Source organism: Zingiber officinale, chromosome 11B (assembly GCF_018446385.1).
Source record: "Zingiber officinale cultivar Zhangliang chromosome 11B, Zo_v1.1, whole genome shotgun sequence".
NCBI classification, from domain to species: domain Eukaryota; kingdom Viridiplantae; phylum Streptophyta; class Magnoliopsida; order Zingiberales; family Zingiberaceae; genus Zingiber; species Zingiber officinale.
Window position 1 is genome coordinate 13,063,963 of NC_056007.1, and position 20,930 is coordinate 13,084,892.

At 37.3% G+C, this 20,930-nt stretch overlaps 2 protein-coding genes and 1 long non-coding RNA gene across 4 annotated transcripts; 2 read left to right on the top strand and 1 right to left on the bottom strand.

The window, feature by feature from the left end:
- The first annotated feature begins 12,861 nt into the window (after positions 1-12,861).
- Positions 12,862-14,593, top strand: LOC122034833. 2 transcript variants are annotated; one of them, XM_042594188.1, is made up of 2 exons: positions 12,862-13,828; positions 14,000-14,593. In XM_042594188.1, exon 1 carries the CDS (start codon positions 12,945-12,947, stop codon positions 13,737-13,739), a length of 795 nt encoding a protein of 264 aa, XP_042450122.1. In that variant the 5' UTR covers positions 12,862-12,944; the 3' UTR covers positions 13,740-13,828; positions 14,000-14,593. The 2 variants fall into 2 exon arrangements, with proteins under 2 accessions (XP_042450122.1, XP_042450123.1); XM_042594189.1 differs by having other exon boundaries at positions 14,018-14,593.
- Positions 14,594-14,738: 145 nt separating this feature from the next.
- On the bottom strand, positions 14,739-16,453 carry LOC122034832 (putative GEM-like protein 8). Its single transcript, XM_042594186.1, has 5 exons — positions 16,318-16,453; positions 16,048-16,244; positions 15,889-15,966; positions 15,110-15,384; positions 14,739-15,036 (listed from the first exon to the last, which is right to left on the bottom strand). Exons 1-5 carry the CDS (start codon positions 16,389-16,391, stop codon positions 14,845-14,847), a joined length of 816 nt encoding a protein of 271 aa, XP_042450120.1. The 5' UTR covers positions 16,392-16,453; the 3' UTR covers positions 14,739-14,844.
- LOC122034834 lies at positions 16,044-16,513 on the top strand. Its single transcript, XR_006126791.1, has 2 exons — positions 16,044-16,183; positions 16,259-16,513. It is a non-coding gene; the product is annotated as an uncharacterized LOC122034834 (long non-coding RNA).
- Positions 16,514-20,930: the final 4,417 nt, after the last annotated feature.

Genomic DNA, 20,930 nt, shown 5'->3' on the forward strand with positions numbered 1-20,930 from the left:
AAACCAAGTTATGGATGGGTGGATGCGAGACTTTATATAGAGGCTACAACAGGGACCTAGAGGAGGAATTGGGTAGGGTTGTAAATGAACCAATCCGCTCGCGAGCTATTCGAAGCTCGATTCGGTAAAAGCTCATTTGAGCTCGTTTAATGAGGCTCGTTAAGATAAACAAACCAAGCTCAAGCTTCACAATATTCGGCTCGTTAGCTCGTGAACACGTTCATTAAGCTCATTAAACAACTTTTAAATAAAAAAATAATAGTTTTGATATTGAATTTATAAATTTTACACTCTACTAATGAAATATATAGACAAATATATTAAATTTATTTATTAGAATAAAATTATAAATTTTAATAATATTATTATAATTTTCTCTAAATATATAATTTAATTTGTAATGAATATTTAAATTTATGATTTATATTTATTAAGCTCGTTTAGGCTCGATAAAAGCTCGAATAAGCTCGTGAGCTATGAATATATTCGTTAAATAAAGCTCGAGCTCGGCTCGATTATAAACGAGCCAAGCTCAAACATTCAAGAGTTCTGTTCGGCTCAGCTCGATTACACCCCTAGGAATTGGTTTATGACTCCTGATGGGCTTGGGCTTCCTGTGTTCAACCCGAACACTCAACCCAAGTCTATCAATAATAACACATACCACTAAAGGGTTATTATTGAACTACCGCACCAATCCCATATTACAATATGGGCTTCTTCTTCTCATGAGTGCGTTAATCTCCCCGTGTTTAAGATATCGTATGTCCGTTAATTAATTGAGTTACTGACAACCCAATTAATTAACATCTGATTCCAAGAGTAGTACCACTCAACTTTATTATCATGTCGGACTAAGTCCACCTACAGGGTTTACATGATAATCCTTATGAGTTCCTCAAGGGGGCATCATCAGCCTAAATAATTAGGACACAGATTCCTTCTATAATCAACAACACGTCATATAAATAATATTATCTCTCATATCATCGGGCCTATTGATTTAATGAAAAAATCTCACCCGATAAGTTAAAGAAATAAATACTAAGTATATGTGCTTGTTATTATATAAGGATTAAGAGAACGTACATCCATAATAACAGAGGTTCTGTTTTTTTATGTAGTCAGTATAAATTGAACAACCTCAAATGATCCTGCTCAATACACACATAGTGTACTAGTGTAATTTTATAGTCAAGACAGATTAATACCAAATTATACTACAACCGTTCCAATGGTTTGTCCCAATCCATCTTGGTTGTGAGCTACTATTTATAATTTATAAGGAACCGATAACATGATCTTCTGTGTGATACCACACACCATGTTATTTACAATATAAATTAAATAGACAACTGCATTGACATATATAGAAATATAAAATGCAAATATTTGACTAAAGTAATTCTCATTTCAAAATATTTCAAAACAGATGTTCATACAAAAGCTAGGCTTATAGTATACATTCCAACAATCTTCCACTTATACTAAAAGACTATTCTGCCATAAATGTTGTCATACATCTGATTCCCATCCCCTCAACATGCCTATCAAAAGCTCTCGTCGGAAGGACCTTAGTGAAAGGATCTGCCAGGTTATCTGCTGATGTAATCTTTGCGACAACAACCTCTCCTCGTTTTACGATGTCTCGTATCATATGGTACTTGCGCTCAATGTGTTTACTTGCCTTATGGGCTCGTGGTTCCTTCGAGTTTGCTACTGCACCACTGTTGTCACAATAAATTGTGATAACTTTGGGCAAACCAAGAATCACATCTAAGTCCATCAAGAAGTTTCTGAGTCATACAACTTCTTTAGCTGCCTCAGAGGCTGCCACATACTCAGCTTCCATGATGGAGTCTGAAATGTATTTCTACGTAACACTCCTCCATGCTATGGCTCCACCTCCCAAAGTAAACACATACCCCGAGGTCGATTTACTGTTGTCCCTATCTGATTGGAAGTCTGAATCCGTGTAACTTACAGGGAGCAAATCATCTGCCTAGTAAACCAGCATATAATCTCTAGTCCTTTTCAGATACTTTAATATATGCTTTACGACAGTCCAATGTTCCGGTCCTAGGTTACTTTGATTTCTGCTAACCATGCCCACGGTAAAACAAATATACGGTCTCGTACATAGCATCACATACTTTAGGCTTCCTACAGCCGAAGCATAAGGAACTGTCTTCATCTCCTCTATCTCCTTTGATGTTTTAGGACACATCTCTTTAGATAAAGGTACTCTATGCCGAAATGGTAGATAACCTTTCTTGGAGTTTTGCATGCTAAAACGAGCTAGGATAGTATCGATGTATGAAGCTTGGGATAAGCACAACATCCTTCTCTTGCGATCCCTTATTACTTTTATCCCTAGAATATGTCCACATTCTCCCAACTCCTTTAAAAGTTTCTACCTTCCCATCTGTTCCTCTTTTCCTTTTGTAGACCTATTTACTTCCAATAACTTTTACACCATTTAGTGGTTCTACAAGCTCCCAGACCTTATTAGAATGCATAGATTTTCATTGCACTTTGCCAAGATACTGCATCTTTATCTTGGAATGCTTCATCATATGTTCAGGGATCAGCTTCATGTTCACCAGGGATCATGTCTGAAGACTTTCCCAAAAACATGAATCTATCAGGTTGCCTAACAACCCTCCCACTACGACGAGGCACTACATGTAATTGTGTATCATTTGTGACATGTGTTGCAGTTACTTGTGGTATCTCATCTTGTACCGTTGGTACTAAAGTAGAAGCGTCCTCTCTTATTTCCTCAAGAACAATTTTACTCATGGGCTTGTGGTTCATTACATAGTCCTCTTCTAAAAATCAGGCATTGGTGCTAACAATGACCTTCTGATCTTTAGGACTATAAAACAAACCACCTTTCGTTCCTCTAGGATATCCCACGAACAAGCGAACTTCTGTACGTGAATCCAACTTATCAACATCTCCCTTCAGCACATGTGCTGGACTACCTCAAATCTGAATGTGTTTCAAACTAGGCTTACGCCCGTTCCACAATTCTGTGGGAGTAGAGGGTACTATTTAAAAGATACCAAGTTCAGAATGTACGCCGCCGTTTCCAGAGAATATCCTCAAAACAAATTTGGTAATTCTGAATAACTCATCATTGATCTAACCATTTCCATAAGAGTAATATTTCTTCGTTCTGCCACACCATTCTGTTGGGGTGTACCAGGTGCAGACAATTGAGATTGAATCCCAGCCTCTGATAAGTAACTCTTAAACTCTCCTAAGAGGTACTCTCCACCACGATCAGACCGTAGTGTCTTGATACTTTTACCATGATGTTTCTCCACATTAGTCTTGTACTCTTTGAACTTATCAAAGCACTCAGACTTACGGCGCATCAAGTAAATGTACTCATATCTCGAATAGTCGTCTATAAAAGAGACAAAATATTCGAAACCACCTCTTGCCTGGATAGTCATAGGCCCACACAAATCAGAATGAACCAATTCTAACATTTCTTTGGTTCTATACCCCTTTGCTTTAAAAGACCTTTTGGTCATTTTTCCTTCCAAGCAAGACTCGCAAGTCGAAAAGTATTCCACTACCAATGAACCCAAACGTCCATAGACTATTAACGTTTGAATCCTACTCAAGTTAATATGACCAAACCTTATATGCTAAAGATATGTTTGGTTCATTTCCGAAAGTTGCTTTCTCTTATTAGAATTAGAAGATGTGTTATTAATTTCCATTTGTTGCATCGTGGGTGTTATTGGATTAAGAGTATACAAATTGTCAACCAACGCACCAGAACAGATAACCACCCTATTTTTCTTGACAACCACTTTGTCATCAAAAGAAACAGAATATCCATCCATGAATAATTTAGAAACCAAAATCAAGTTTTTTCTAAAACATGGTACATAAAGATAATTTTTCAAAATCAAAGTTTTATTCCTATCAAAAAATAAATAAACATCTCCCACTGCAACAGTCACCACTCTCGTAGCATTGCCCATGTAGACGGTGATCTCCCCTTCATGTAGTCATCGGGTTTTCTGAAAACCCTGCAATAAATTGCAAACATGATCAGTGGCTCTCATATCTACACATCAGGTACCGGAAGATAACACCACTAAACATGTTTCATTAACTAATGAATAAGATATACCTTTATTGTTCTCCTTTCCGCGAGGACAGTCCACCTTCCAATGTCCAGACTGCTTGCATGTGAAGCACTTGCCTTTCGGCTTCTTAACACCTGCATGCGGCCCAGTTCCTAGAGGTTGAATCACTTTCTTTGCTGAACCAACTTGTTTCTTCTTCTTCTTTCCGCCTTTCGACTTAGAGGCAGAAATGTTTTCAGCAATGTGAACTTGAGAACTTTGACGAAATAACCCTTCTACCGCTTGGAGTTCTATCAGAAGTTCCACCAACGAATAAACCCTTTTGTTCATGTTGTAGTTCAGGTGGAACTGCTCAAAATTTTAGGTAGCGTTTGGAGAATGATATCGACCTGGGTTTCCCCATCGATTTCAGCTCCAAGGACTTCCATCTCATTCAAATGAGCAATCATCTTGAGGATATGATCCCTTACGGGTGTCCCCTCAGTCATGGTGATCATCATTAAGTTTCTCATGGCCTCCTGCCTAGCAGCCCAACTCTGATGTCCGAAGAGTTCTTTGAAATTGAGCATCATGTCATAGGCAGTGGGTAGGGCCTGATGCTGATGTTGCAACACATTTGACATAGAAGCTAAAATGTAACACCGCGCCATCTCATCTGCCTTGACCTATTTCCTATGTCTCTCTATCTCCTCTTCACTAGAATCCTTATCAGGCACGCTAGGACAGACCTCAAGAAGTACAAACTTGTATTCTTCAGCAATTAAGACAATGCCCAAGTTTCATTTCCAATCAATATAATTTGGACCAGTAAGTTTGTTTTCTTTTAAAATAACAGCAAGAGAATTGAAAGACATTTTGAAATCCTGAGAATCACAAAATAAAATATTTGGTCAAAACTTTAGAATTTAAAATAATATTGATTCCTTAAACAATATAATTTAAATTCACCAACACCTCAAAACAACGTGAATCTCGTATGCCACGATAGTGTGGACGTATACTAATTCAAATATTTGTAAGAGGAGGGTTTACCCATTAATTTTATTATTTTGTCAACCTAACTTTATGACAAATAAAATTAATAGTTGGTTCATCTTCGGTCATACAAATAATAACAGTGACTCCAATAGGGAGGATACTATTAAATGCGCATAAGTATATACCATTACTTGATACTTAGTCCATTAATTAGGATTGTGCCCCTTCAGATGGAGAAGTTCACACATACCTAAATAATTTCCTATAATCATCCATAAAGAAAGTTTGATTTAGTGATTCGCAAACAAACTCATCCGATATGGAGGAATGCACTTAAAGCCAACGCGTAAGTTTGAATGCATCATTTACAAACCAGTAATGGAGACCGTGAGATTTATTTAAATAATCTCTCTCCTACTTAGTTATTTAAATTGAGAAATTTTAACATGCACACACATCACAACACGCATATCACAACACACACATCACAGCATATAAAAATAGCATATAAAGGCAATAAATATGAAAATAAAATTTCCAACTATTATGGCCTCATCCAATGCTGTCCTCCAATATGCCGCCAATGGATCAAGCCGTCACGTCTATCTCGCTTCCTTCTCCACCATCTACTCCTTGCCGCCGACCCTAGCAAGGAGAGGGGTTCCCGGCTCTTAACAAGAGGAGGGGAGGGGCGCCGGCCCTAGGTGAGGAGGAAAGGGAGGGGCGTCAACCACAAGGAGGAGAAGAAAGAAAAATTAGGTTTTAGGAGCCACCATCTACTCCTTTTTATAGTCTAGCCGTCGGTTACAAAGAAAGAAAAAAATAATAGAATTCTATTTAGAAAAAATCTCCCTTTCTATAATCAAGTTAAACCAAACCAAGTTAAATCAATCCAAGTTAAACCAAACCAAGTTAAACCAAACCAAGTGAAATCAAACCAAGTTATAGATGGGTGGATGTGAGGCTTTATATAGAGGCTACAACAGGGACCTAGAGGAGGAATTGATTTAGGCCTCCTGATGGGCTTGGGCTTCCTGTGTTCAGCCCGAACACCCAACCCAAGTCTATCAATAATAACTCATACCACTAAAGAGCTATTATTGAACTACCGCACCAATCCCATATTACAATATGAACTCCTTCTTATCATGAGTACGTTAATCTCCTAGTGTTTAAGATATCGTATGCCCGTTAATTAATTGAGTTACTGACAATCCAATTAATTAACATCTGATTTCAAGAGTAGTACCACTCAACTTTATTATCATGCCGAACTAAGTCCACCTACAGGGTTTACATAATAATCCTTATGAGCTCCTCAAGGGGGCATCATCAGCCTAAATAATTAGGACACAGATTCCTTCTATAATCAACAACACACCATATAAATAATACTATCTCCCAACTCATCAGGCCTATTGATTTAACGAATAAATCTCACTCATTGATAAGTTAAATAAATAAATACTAAGTATACGTGTTTGTTATTATATAGGGATTAAGAGGACGCACATTCATAATAACAGAGGTTATGTTCTTTTATGTAGTCAGTATAAATCGAACAACCTTAAATGGTCCTGCTCAATACACACACAGTGTACTAGTATAATTTTATAATCAAGACAGACTAATACCAAATTACACTACAACCGTTCCAATAGTTTATCTCAATACATCTTGGTTGTGAGCTACTATTTATAATTTATAAGGAACCGATAACATGATCTTCTGTGTGGCACCACATACCATGCTATCTACAATATAAATTAAATGGATAACTGCATTGATATATATATAAATATAAAATGTAAACATTTGACCAAAGTGATTCTCATTTCAAAATATTTCAAAATAGATGTTCATACAAAATCTAGGCTTATAGTATACATCCCAATAGGTGGGGGCGCTGGGGGCGAGCGTATTCGTCTTTTTGCCACCACAAATAGAGCTGGGGAGTCCCCTTAGGGCGGTTTAGTGGCTAGCGCATGAAATAGCCAACATGATGTCTAGGGTTCGAATCTTGGCATAGCCGAGGTAAATGACTTCCTTATGCACTAGTCATTATTCCAAAAGTTAGTTATCACCCGTGATTTACCTCCTTAGTGTTGGTCCTGGGACGGGTTGGTGGGGGCGATGGGGGTGAGCGTAGTCGTCTTTTGCCACCACAAATAGAGCTGGGGGTTCTATTTTTTAGTTCGGATCCTCTGTCCCCATTTCTCTCTGTCCCTGTGTCCCACTGTCGATCGGACGGGCCAGATTACATCTCAATGCATTATGACATCTTTAAGATGTGTGCAGTATCCTCGTGATGTAATCTGACCCGTCCGATCGGCAGTGGGATACAGGGACAGAGAGAAATGGAGACAGAGGATCTGAACTGTCTGTTTTTATACCTTTTTGTCATACAAATAGAGCTAGGTGGCTCCCGGGATAAGTTTAAGTTGGCTAGTGTGGGGCAGAGTTGCTACAATAGTGCAAGGATTCAAAATTGGCAAAGCCGAGGAAAAAAGTCTTCCCCCACACTAGCCATCTACAACTTCCCAATTTACCTCCTCACAGATGGTGGTGGGGCTGACTGTGTGAGGTCGCTGAGGTGGCAGATTCCACCTTTTTCTACCACAAATAGAGTTGGGTGAAATTACTATTTTACCTCTCTATTTATATCTAAAACCTTAAGTGTCATTGATTCACTAGTGAACAGCTAAATCATAATTTAATTATGAATTAGAGCATTCAAACTATTTAATGCTAGAATCAACACTCAAGAGAATCATGTTAACATCATTTTGAAAGTTATGGATTCCGTATCTATAAATTATATTCTCAGCTAAATGTATAACCGAGTATCCAAAATGTAAGTAGTACGCTTATTATTAAAACAAATTTTAACAAACAAATCAAGGGACATGTTAATACAAACAAGGAGTCTATGATTACTCAAGATTGAGATTAACATATGATCATCTTAACAATGTTGATTTGAGTCTTTGTAACCATACTTTAAACAAAGATTCTAAAATAACATCCTATATAATCATATTATATAAAATGTCTCTGTTTAGTATTAGTATACTAACTGTTTGGATAAGACTGTCATATTTATAATGTCAGCAAACTACATTAATGATTAGCAATTAAAGGTAGATCTGCTACTTTAGCGGCCCCCTAGTGCCGATCCTATGGATATGGAGGGAGGTACATGCAGGTACACAGGCCATAGGCGCATGGTGTGGTAAACCTTAGGTCCCAAGCCCGGATAAAGGAGGAGGGTTGCGTTAGGTTATCAGTCGGCGTCAACACTATGGTAAATATTCAATGAATAGATTCATTAAACTATTGTGCTAATGCTAGGTTGTTCCTCGAAAGGAACGCGTTGTAGGGTTCGACTGTAACGTCTCGATAAGGACCGCTACATCTCCAGAACTCGGGTGTAGTGCTAAATATGCAAGAGTATGCGTTACAGGGTCCGACTGTAACGTCTCAGCAAGGACCGCTACATCTCCATGAGAACTTGGGTGTAGTTTTAAATAGACAAGAGTTCTCATACTATAGGTTGGATAAAAACAAATATGATAGGAAAACTAATAATCTAAGATTTGGAACATAGAACATAGGAACTCGCACTGGTAAATCAATGGAGGTAGTAGATATGATGACTAGGAGAAGAATTAGTATTTTGTGTGTACAAAAGACAAAATGGACATGCGAGAAGGTAAAGATGATAGAGAACTCGGGTTTTAAGTTATGGTACACTGGAAAGAGTAAAGCAAGAAATGGTGTGAGTATTATTATAGATAGTTTGTTAAAGGATGAAGTTGTAGGAGTAGTTAGAAAAGATGATAGAATTATAGCCCTTAAGATAATAGTGGTGAAAGAAACTATGAACATAATTAGCGTATATGCACCACATGTAGGATTAGATGAAGCTACCAAATCAAGGTTTTGGGAGGACTTAGATGAAATATTATAAAAAATTCCACCAAATGAAATGATTTTAATAGGAGGTGATCTAAATGGGTATGTCGAAGTGAAAAATGAGGAATATAAGAGAGTACATGGGAGTTATGGGTTTGGAACGAGGAATGAGGAAGGGAAAACTATATTAGATTTTGTGATAGCATATGACCTTATATTAGCTAATACATTTTTTAAGAAAAGAGAAGAACACTTAGTCACATTTAAAAGTGGAAATAATAAATCGCAAATTGACTTTCTTATGATTAGGAAGAAGGATAGAAAGATTTGTAAAGATTATAAAGTCATCTCTGGAAAAAGCTTAACTGCCCAACATAGTATTGATAGAAAGAAAATATATACGATTTCTAGAATTAAGTGGTGGAAGTTAAAGGATGGGAAGCAAAATATATTTAAAGAGAAGGTAGAAGTACAAGCATTAGATGAAATATACGATGCCTCTAATACAACATGGGATAAGATGGTATCAAAGTTGAAAATAGTAGCTAAGAGTATACTCGGTGAGTCAAAGGGACATGCACCACTAAGTAAAGAATCTTGGTGGTGGAATGAGAAAGTACAAGAGAAATTGAAGAAAAAATGAATAGCTTATAAGGAATTATATATTTGTAAGAACGAGGAAAACCTTAAAAAGAATATACAATAGTCAAGAAAGAAGTTAAGAAAATAGTGAGTGAAGTAAAAAATGAAACTTTTGACGATTATATCAAAAATTGGATACAAAAGAAGGGGAAAGAGACATGTATAGAATAGCTAAAGTGAGAGAAAGGAAAACAAGAGATCTTAGCCAAATAAAATGTATTAAAGATAAATGTAATAGGGTATTACTAAACGATGGAGAAATAAAAGAGCGGTGGAAGAGATATTTTCATCAACTTTTTAATGAAGGTTTAGGTGACCAACTTAACTTAGGTAATTTAAGTAGGTCAAATGAGCATAGAAATTTTAATTTTTATCGTAGAATTCAAACTTCAGAAGTAAAATAAACTTTAAATGAGATGCACAATGGAAAAGTCGTTGGACCAGATGATATTCTGATAGAGGTATGGAAGTGTTTAGGGAAACAAGGTATTGAATGACTTATACAATTATTTAACATAATATTGAAAACGAAAAAATGTCTGATCAATGGAGGATAAATACTCTAGTTTCCTTATATAAGAATAAGGGAGATGTACAAAATTGTGCAAACTATAGGGGTATTAAACTAATGAGTCATACTATAAAACTTTGGGAAAAAGTAATAGAAAAAAGATTAAGGAAGAAGACCACAGTGACAGAAAATCAATTTGGGGTTCATGCCTGGAAGGTCGACAATAGAAGTTATACATCTTATTAGACAATTAATTAAAAAATATTGTGAGCAAAAATAAGATCTACACATGGTAGTCATTGACTTAGAAAAGCTTATGATAGAGTCCTAAGAGAGATTATATGGAGAATTTTAGAAAAGAGAGGTGTTTGCGTAACATATATTGAACTAATTAAGGATATGTATGAGGATGTAACGACCAGAGTAAAGACTTTAGGCGGAGTAACTGAAGAATTTCCAATAAAGATAGGGCTACATCAAGGATCAACTCTATGTCCCTATCTTTTTACACTAATTATGGACGAACTCACTGCGCACATTCAAGACACAGTACCGTGGTACATGTTGTTTACAGATGATATTATTTTGGTAGATGAAACATGTGAAGGAGTAAATGCTAAACTAGAATCTTGGAGGGAAACACTAGAAGGAAAAGGTTTTAAACTTAGTAGATTAAAGACAGAATATATGGAATTTAAGTTTAGCAATATTAGAAGTAATGAAACAATTGTTAAGATAGGAGAGGACGAGTTGCCCAGAACCAAGAGATTTAAATATTTAGGATCATTTTTGTAAAAACGATAGAGGGATTGCGAGAGATGTCTTACATAGAATACAAGCAGGATGAGTGAAATGGAGAGGAGCGTCGAGTGTTTTATGTGACCGTAAAGTACCTCTTAAACTTAAAAGTAAGTTCTATAAAATCGCAGTTAGACCTGCTATGTTATATGGAGTTGAATGTTAGACTATGAGTCGAGCACATGAGTAGAAGATGAGAGTTGCAGAGATGAGGATGTTAAGGTGGATGTGTGGACATACGAGGATGAACAAAATAAGAAATGAGAGTATTAGAAAGAAAGTCGGAGTTGCATCTATTGAAGAAAAACTCCGAGAGGCATGTTTAAGATGGTATGGACATGTACTTAGACGACCAATAAATACTCCAGTTAGGTGATGTGAAACTATGATAAATATGCATATCAAACGATGAAGAGGAAGACCAAAAATGACTTAGTTAGCAACAATAAAATAAGATAAAATTTATTTAAATATATATGATGATATAATAGGAGATAGAGCTCAATAACATAAAATAATTCATACAGTCGACTTCACCTAGTGAGAAAATATTTGATTGTTGTTGTTGTATATTTATAATAATTTTATATATTAAAATCATAATTATAACATATTTTATATGGATATTCATTTTTTATCACATAAGACAATCAAATAATAAAATAAATATTTTTTTATTTAAATCAATAATTAATAATAAATATCTATTTTATTAGTTAGGCAAGTCTGATTACCAAGTTTCCTGTTTCTACAGTAGTTGTCCGTTCATCCGATGGGATGTCACATAGAATCCAGCAAGCTCTTTCCATTACTTAATTATTTTTTATTTTAAAAAAAAAAAGGTAATTTTAAACCTTCTCTCTCATTCATATCCAAATTTAAATTCCGACGTTCTCATTTATTTTTTTAAAAATATTTTCCTATTTGACCATATGGGAGTACTCAACTATCTCGCACTGACAAGGCTGGTGCAATGCTTGCCACACTGTATGAGAGCGACTAATGAATTCTTATGCCTCATCTTAATGTTTCTCGACCTTCATTATTTGCTACTAATTGGACAAAGGGTTGGCTTGGCTCATGATTGTACACGCAAGCTCCAAACAGCTGCTGGTGCACCTAACTTAGTCGAATAATTCAAGGATTGTGTTGTCACTTGCAAGTAGACCACTCATGATTCTAAATTTATTACATATTTGACGGTTCGATGTTTTGAAATCATCAGTTTGAAAGTTCTTGACCGGTTATCTTTTAACCTTAATCATCTTGATTATGGTTCACGGTTTGAAATCGTTGATTTGATGGTTTCGACAGATCAATTCAATTCACGATTCGTTACGATTTATAATAATAATTATTATTTTTTAAAAAAAATTATAAATTTATATAAAAAACTTGTACTTGAACATCGATTCAATTCGTGATTTGTTACGATTTATAATTATTATTATTATTTTTAAAAATTTATAAATTTATAAAAAAATTACTTGTACTTGAAGCTATTTTGTATCCCCAACTATTTTGCAATTGGTTAGCCAAGAGGGTTGTGTATTTGAAGCTGTCTGAAACGGCAGGTGATCGAGCTGCCGCGTAATTCACGGGCTGAGCCCTCTCCATTTGAATGTATCATGAATATATATGATTGAATCCTCAACTTTAAAATTATAAATATTATAACGTAAATATTTTTATCAAATGCTACTTGCTATAACATAAATATTGTTAACATATTTTTACTAAGCTGGTGGGATGGCTCCTTTTATTGATACCAAAAAAAATAGTATTATATTTTTGCCCTTTATAATAAAAAAAATATGGTAAAGTGCTATTTTAATTTCGCACTTAATTTTAGTGAAAATAAAATAAAATTTTGAGCTAAATTTTAAAAATTTTCCTTATCGTGCGTCTCGATGATATAAATCGCATAGCAGCAAATCACTCTCCATTTTCTCTCTTCTTCTTCAGATTTGAATCGAAGAAAGTGAGTGATGGCGAATCCGCGATGGAGATTGCGAGCAGGTGGATATGCGACAGCGATTTGGGCCTTCAAGATCACTTTTTTCTTCCTCGGCGTGCTTTTCGTCGGCGCCGCCGCCAGGGCCGCCGTCCCTGCGGCCGCAGGCGCTTTGGCCTCTTCCCTACCTGGACCCCGGGCGGCCTTCCTCTCCTGGATCCGGCCGCCGTTCCTCTTCATCGCTGTCCACTTCATCATCCTCGTCATTTGGAAGCTCTCTGATCAGAAGCAGCAGCGCGAGCAATGGTCCGCGGAGGAGTTTGGGGATCCCGAAATGGTCAAATCTTTCGACAATTCGCGTTCTTCAAACATCAATCGTAAGCCCTCCACGGACATCTGGAGCGATGAGATTTCGCAATCTCCGTCGCCTGATCTCACTGAGTCGTCCCAGTCCGACGCGTCCTGCCTCACCGTGGACTCCGTCGAGAGGTCCACCGCCTCTTCCGTGTCTTCAATCAAGAAGAGCGCTGAACCGGAGTCGGATAGAGGAGCTACGGTGGAGGAAGAGGAAGACTTGGCCGCGGCGCTGGCAATCGCCGGCGTAGAAAACGACTCGATGGAGGCGACTTGGAAGGCGATAATGGACAAGCCGTCTCGGACAGCTGCTCCGCCTTCAGAAGCGGCGTCGCCTGCCCCGTCGCGGCGGGACTATAGGCCACTAGACCCGCCCCCACCACCGGTAGGTCACGACGAGTTGACCCAGCGATTCGACGAGTTCATCAAAAAAAACCACCAGCAGATCCGATTCCACACTAGCCGACGCCGGTAGTTGAAGAGTGATCGTCTTCTCTTCTTCGACTCAGTAAAAACTTTCTACTGGAAGGATGCTGCTTTGCTGCTAAAAATCAAGCTTTTAGGGTATTTTACTGTGTGCTTCATCCTTCAAACTTGGTTACAGAATGATTCCCGAAAATTGATTGTTGCTTCTGTTTTCTTTCTGCTTTTATCTGAAACATGACCATTCAAATTTCGAATTCCAATTCACAAGCCTCCTTTGTATTTGATGCTTTTGCTTCTTGGGGTTTTCAGGTTTTACTTCAAATGCAGGGCTGCTTCTCTGAACTGGTGTTGCTGATAAGATTGGCTAGTGACTCAAGGTGATCGACGAGGTGTTTGATAGCATTGAGAATCATCTTTCAATCTTTTGCTCGGTACTATTCTCTTAATAGTTTTGTTTACTAATGTTACAAGATTAGTTCCTGCCATTGTTCAGAGTTCATGTGGAATACTGTGTTTGTCGATAATTAGCTCGTTTAGTTTGTGATTTAAATTAAGTTGGAGGACCAACAAGACTTGTATTCCATTTTATTACCTAAATATTTGTTCCATTGACCTAATGTTCATGGTTTTGTGATGCCCTTTGTTTCAAAGCCAAAAGAGTAGTCTTCCTGAACAGACTTGTTGATTCTTTAGCATTGACCGCTGACTATTGACTAATCAATGGATGAACATGGATGTCGATCTGTTTGACCATTTCTTCTTAGGTTTTACCTAAATTTCATTAAGTAGACAATTAGTGTCTGTCACCTTAAAAATTGTTTGACATGTTGAACTGATTTGAGTTAAAGAAACCATAATCCCCTCAATTGTGTAAATGGCATTGCACTTTTACTTGGAAGAGTAGATCTAACAATATCATGTTTGGTCCTTCTGTCCTTGTATGTTATGTTTCCTTTCCTTATATCTTTCTATCAAAGTTAATAACCTAAACCACTATTTACCGATGTATGGAAGATGACCAACTCAACTTTAAGAACAAGAGTGAATATTGCTCTGAACAGAGATCGGTTGCAGTTAAAATTTTACCAAGCACATTTCCTTCATCCAAATGTACAAAGTAGGATGCAGTTAGCTTCCAACTCTCTTTCATGAATTCAATGCAAATCTTCTAGTTGTGATGCTGAAATTGCTCTTCTCAAATGCTTCAATGATCTCTGGTAACAGAGAAAGCCCATAAACCAAAACTCGAATTCGTCAACGGTCACTATTTGGATGTATTTTTGATTAGACTTGTATGAGTTCTCGCATAGATTGTTTCTTTTCACCTTTCCCAGTGGAATCAAAACCTGGGGAAATCAATTCATTAGTTAAGTTTAAGGTCCTAAGACCGTAGCAAGGTAGGATTGATCAAGCAAGTACCTTGTAGGGAACTCGTACCAAACTTCCTTCTGGAGATGTGATTCTGATCGATTGATCACTGCAGAAAGCAATCTTATTTATCGAAACGAAGAGCAGGCCCGCAATAGGACCGGCTGTTGTTGATAGGTAGCACTGGAATGCATGGAGAAGCTTCTCTCCTTTTTCAACTGTGAAACTTTGTCTGAAAACTCTCTGGACTCCACCAGCTTGAAGAATTTTTGCTCCCAAGCTCAATTTTCCCTTAACAGTCTCTGAAATCTTGGATCCTAAACTCACTGAAATTTCCAAAAAAAATCGAAGTTCTAGTTCAATTTGATTTGGTTCTTGCATTCCATTTCTTTAATAAATAAATAAATCAAGGTTCAAAATCTCGAGCGGTGCTAAAGTTTTAATTTTTGAATGGAATGTCGAAGCAAGGTGCCAGTAATGGATTGAAGTTAAAGAAAGAAGGAGATGAAATATAATAAAGAGATATTATCTATGCTGAACATGATTTTAAATTACTAAAACATAGCATTCCAATTCATGCATATCTGTCCGGTCAAACGTTAAAACTCAACACAAACAATGTCTCCTTTTCTTACTTCATCTCTTTCCTCCTTTAACCTCCAACCGATTATTGGCACCATGCATATCTTTTTAGTCAAAGACCGAAACTATAACATAACTCGAGATTTTGAACTTTGGTGCTGAGTGATAACGAGTTTCGATGATTTATTGGAATGATACGGTTTGCCTATTACAGTACAAAATTTCAAACTATGAAATAAATTACATACCATGATCTCTGATGCCTTTCAAATAGCTGTCTGCCTTTTTAGTGAGCTTGCTCATCCAGGCAAATGGCGAATCCAATTCTGCACTTTGAAATTATAGATTTAGCTTCTCCAACAGAATGGAAGTTCGAAGAATAGCTTCAAGTAGAAAGATGAGTTTACTTTGTTTGTATCGGGAGCCATCGCAAGAATCAGAATGAAGACAGATTCGATTAAGCTCTGAAACAGCAACAAATTTTGCAGCAGCTTCAGCTCCATATCTGACTAATCGAAGAGGAAGCCCTGCAACTTGATCAAGGTTTGTGTGCTTCATTCTGAAGTTTGAGGGATTCCTGGCTCCAAGACTAATGGGAAGATTCCTTTATATAACAAGATTCCTTTAAAGCAAGCGGCAAAGAAAAAGAAAAGTGAATGGATCGACCGGGTCATCACCAGCTATGGACATTTACGGCGGAAAACTTAAATGAGGTTCCCCAGTTTAGGAACTTGCAAAGAGCACAGCACATTCTTGCTTAGCTGGAAAGACAAATATTGCTGTACTAGAACCAACAATTCACAAGGAATTGGGAGAAGAATATTCATCGACGAAGCCTTCTGATGGAAGGAAAGTGCACGAGATCACATCGAAGGAAGCACGAAAAAGACAGACGTGATGGTGCACCACATAACTCCCTCCCAATTGCCTTAGGATCCTATCTGTGATTCCAATTTCTACCATGCTTTTCTATCTTGATAGCCTTTCAGCTTTGTGGCTTGTCATCTTTTTTCAGATAGGGAATGTGCTGTCTAGCTAAGAGATCTGCTGGGGGGCCGCATTCAACATTCATGTCTGTGCAAAAGGAGAGAGTATCGAAAATTAGGGAATTTACTTTATCAGAAACTGCCAAAACAACTACTGAGTTGGATCCGTAATGCAAGCTTTTCAAGATCTATGATGCCTCAGAAGAAAGTGTTGTGCACCTAAGACAACTATCATAATCAGAATAGATCCCTTGCAGCTACTTCCTTTCGACAGGATGAACTGCTACTTTCTGTTAACTGATGTCGGAGGCAAGGCTGTGCCGGAGGAATGCTCACTGGGAGAAACTGGAGCTCATGCTGTATGCAAAATGTGGCCAACCAGGAAAAGTGAGATTGACTGGAGTACCTAATGCTGAAATGAGAGGACCACCAGCAGGCTGCACAATGGTTGTTTGATACATTTTTGAAATCTGAAGTAAACCGGACCATTGCTCGGAACCGATGGTTTGATATTTCGGAATAATTGATTTGGCGGTTCAAAAATTCTCAACTCTTAATTTTAACCTTTACAAGTGATTTCGGTTTAGGGTTCGAAACCGTTAGTGACGGTTCGATTCATGGTTCATGGTTCATGGTTCATGGTTCATGGTTCATGACGACGGTTTGAGATTATTATTTATATATTTTTTTTTCTAAAAAATTATTTATAAATTTATAAATGTGAAAAAATTAAAAATTAAAACAGATGTGAACTTATTTAAATTGTCTATCTATTCAATTAGGGTATAAAAAAATTAAAACCACATAGTTCACCGGTTACATTTTAAAGATAGAATAATTCTATATTAGAGAAATCAAATATAATATTAACACGATTTCTTTTTACTTAGTTCACAGCCTGATAACTGTTAGTTCAAGACTCATAAATTTTTATCACTTTCAATAAGTAATCCACTATCAATTTGTCATTTATAAAAGGTTAAGAGCGGTAGCACATTTACCGTCATTATAAAACAAAGTACAAGTAAGATGAATTAAAGAAAACAAATTATATCAACACCGAAAAAAGTGTCACTGTTGGAGCAGCGTTTTGGCGTCATAACAGTATTTCTAAAGCGTGGAGCACTTAGAAGAAGATTAGCAATTAATGATACGAAGCTGCTGGTCGAAGGTTGTATTTATAGTGCATCTAGAGCGCCTCGAATGACCTAGGATGCCTCGAATGAGTCTCATCCGATCTGATGTAGTCACACATTATCCATTTGATAAGCTTTTGTTGGTCCATTGGCTACCGGCAAGAGGGGGTGAATTGCTTAAAATCTAAAAAGAGAAATACTTTTCTCTAACTTTTACACCTTTATTAAAACAAATACTTGTATAGAAGAAATTAAGAAACTAATTAAAGAAAAAGAGACACAAAGATTTTATCTGATTTGCAATCATAAGATTGCTAATCCAAGACGTTGAAAGCTCACTAAAATCTCCTTTAGGCGGATAAACCTCTTACAGCAGTCAAAGTTTACAATTACAAAGCTAAACTCAAGGTAGAATGTTTACAAGTGTTCTTCTCTATATTTTTCAATGTTGTTTAGCTTCTGGGATCAGAGCTGTATTTATGGCCCTGATCGGGGCACTTGGAAAGGTTTAAGACACCTAGACCCATTTAAAATTTTATCCACTTCTCAATGAATCGCGCCACGTCGCATTTTGATAATATTTCTGGTTCGGGCGCCCAGAAGGGTTCCGGGCGCCCGGATGGGTTTGATCTGGCCCCCGCTAGGAGAGGCGTCCTGGGGGCGCCCAAGTGATCTGGGCGCTCGGACCAAGTTTGAGCACTCGGACCATGAGTCAACCTCCTATTGACTTTTTGGTTCGGGCTCTTGCTCCGATTCTACTTGCTTGGGTAATTTCGGCTATCTGGAATAGGGCTCACTCAAACTCATTTTCCGGCCTTCTCGAGCAACCTTCCACTGTGGCTTCTCGTCCCTCGGAACCACCGCGCGATTCCTTCTCGTCCGCCAGCGTACTTCGCTCGCTTGGCTGATTTCGGCTATCTGAAATAGGGCTCACCCAAACCCATTTTCCAGCATTCTTGAGCAACCTTTGGCTCCGGCTTCTTGTCCCTCGGAAACGCCGTGCGCCTCCTTCTCATCTGCTAGAGTACTCTTCCTCCACACCTCATCCCTCGGACGCACTAAGTGTTGGGATGTGCTCGATGCGATATGTGCTAAAACACGTTTCGTAAACATGCACAGCGAAAATAAAACAATAATAATTCCTAAATTATTACATCACATGCACCACACACATATAAGGATACAACATGCAAAACATAATTGCATAATTAAATTTTTACGAAAAGTAAATTTACGCTAAGTGTACCTTATGAATGACCTGTAATGAGAAGAGCATCGACTGTAGCGACGTTGTCAAATCTCACCTTCATTTGTATCCATGCTAAGCTCCTCAAGACAACTCCTTGAGTACAAGCCTATCCTTTGGAAGTTACTAGCTATGAGCGAAGAAGAGGGATCGAGAGGAAGAGGAACAAAAGTACACAAGGAAGAGATTTCTTCCTTGTGGTGGTCACGGTAACAAGGGGAAGGGCTTCCCCATGTTGGCGGTGGTAAAGAGAGAGGGGAGAGGAAGAGGAGAAGAAAAATTGAGTTAAGGTTTTCCAAAAACCTTACAAGCCAATTAATGAATCATATATATAATTTTCTCTCAACCATATCAATATATAGCCCTCATTAATAAATTGGATTAGAAAGCCCAAATCCAACTCATTATTCCTTAATTAAAAATTAGTTCATTAACCCCTTGGTTTAGTTTACAATTAAACCAAGTTGGTTCATGACTAATTCATGATTAAACCAAATATGGTCCAACTCTTCTATAAGAGATGTGGCACATCCGCGCTTCCATTGCGACAATTATTTTCATATTTGTCTTATGTATGGTCCAACCAAACATTTATCTCTTGATCTAAGAATTCTATTCTTTAACTTGTTTTATGTCTTTTAGATACTCATTAGTACATGTGACCCAATAGATTCCCGTTTTATCTTGGCCATCTATAATAAACTACTTAATTATAGAACGATCATGAGTGGTACTTAGTAGTACATCATGATCCCCAATTAGTCAGAAAATCATAGTTGATCTTAGAATTAATTCTAAACCCTTCAGCAACGACACTGAGTCGTGCCTCGTTCCTTTCACTCGTCTTATACCCACTTGGTTTAGGACATAGTTTATGTGTCTTGTCACCACTAGACTGACTACGTCACACCTAGCCCAAGTAATACTTTCTCGTTCTGTGGATTCAAATTACTCATATATGTGTACAAGAGTCTCGCACTCTTAACATGTGATGCTTTGGCTAAAGACTTTGATTAATAATCTTAACGAGTGGTTATAGGGTATACATTTCCTCGCAAAGAATGGTGAATCCTCTATGAGCTATCCAAACACCTTTGGACATTTCAACTTATACCTAATCATCCCGTGTCGACACCTCAATGCGATGCTTGCTTAAGATGTCAAAGTATAACTCTCCATGATCAAGATGACTTGTATACCTCAAGTCGAAGGAAACTTGCACTCGTGTTGCACTAAGAACTTCACAGACATATATATATATATATATATATATATATATATATATATATATATATATATATATATATATATATATATATATATATCTGTGTGTGTGTGTGTGTGTGTATAGAACCATATGTAGTCTTACAGCGAGTCACTCCAATGAACTATTACCATAACCAACATCCACATTTAACTCTCAACATCCCAATGTCTCTAGCTAATGAGAAAATAGCTGCTTGGCCGAACCAAAGAGTATAACCCATGCTAGTCTTACAGAATTGATGATGTCCGAATGCATCAATTCGACGACTAGGAAAATTTCAATATATTCATAATTGTACATGTAGAGATAATCACTAGTTGCGATCTAATCACAAATTCTCTCATGCTATAAATTATATTACGGACATTTAGTAAATGAGTTTAAAATAATCAAACATATAATATGCACTCAAATAGTGAATCTATACTTATCAAATAAATAGAAAAAAATCATTAGACGATTGCCTTAGGACATCCCTCAAATTCTAACACCGAGCCTGTCGACTCTCTCCTGTGTCATCCTTCTCGCTAGCTATGTATTTCGCTCGACTTCCTGCGCTCCTAAGTTCCTGCACACTTAGACACAAGGTATTAAAACATAACATAACCTAACTTGACTTGGTTTGATCACATCAAAACAATCACGGGGTACTTAC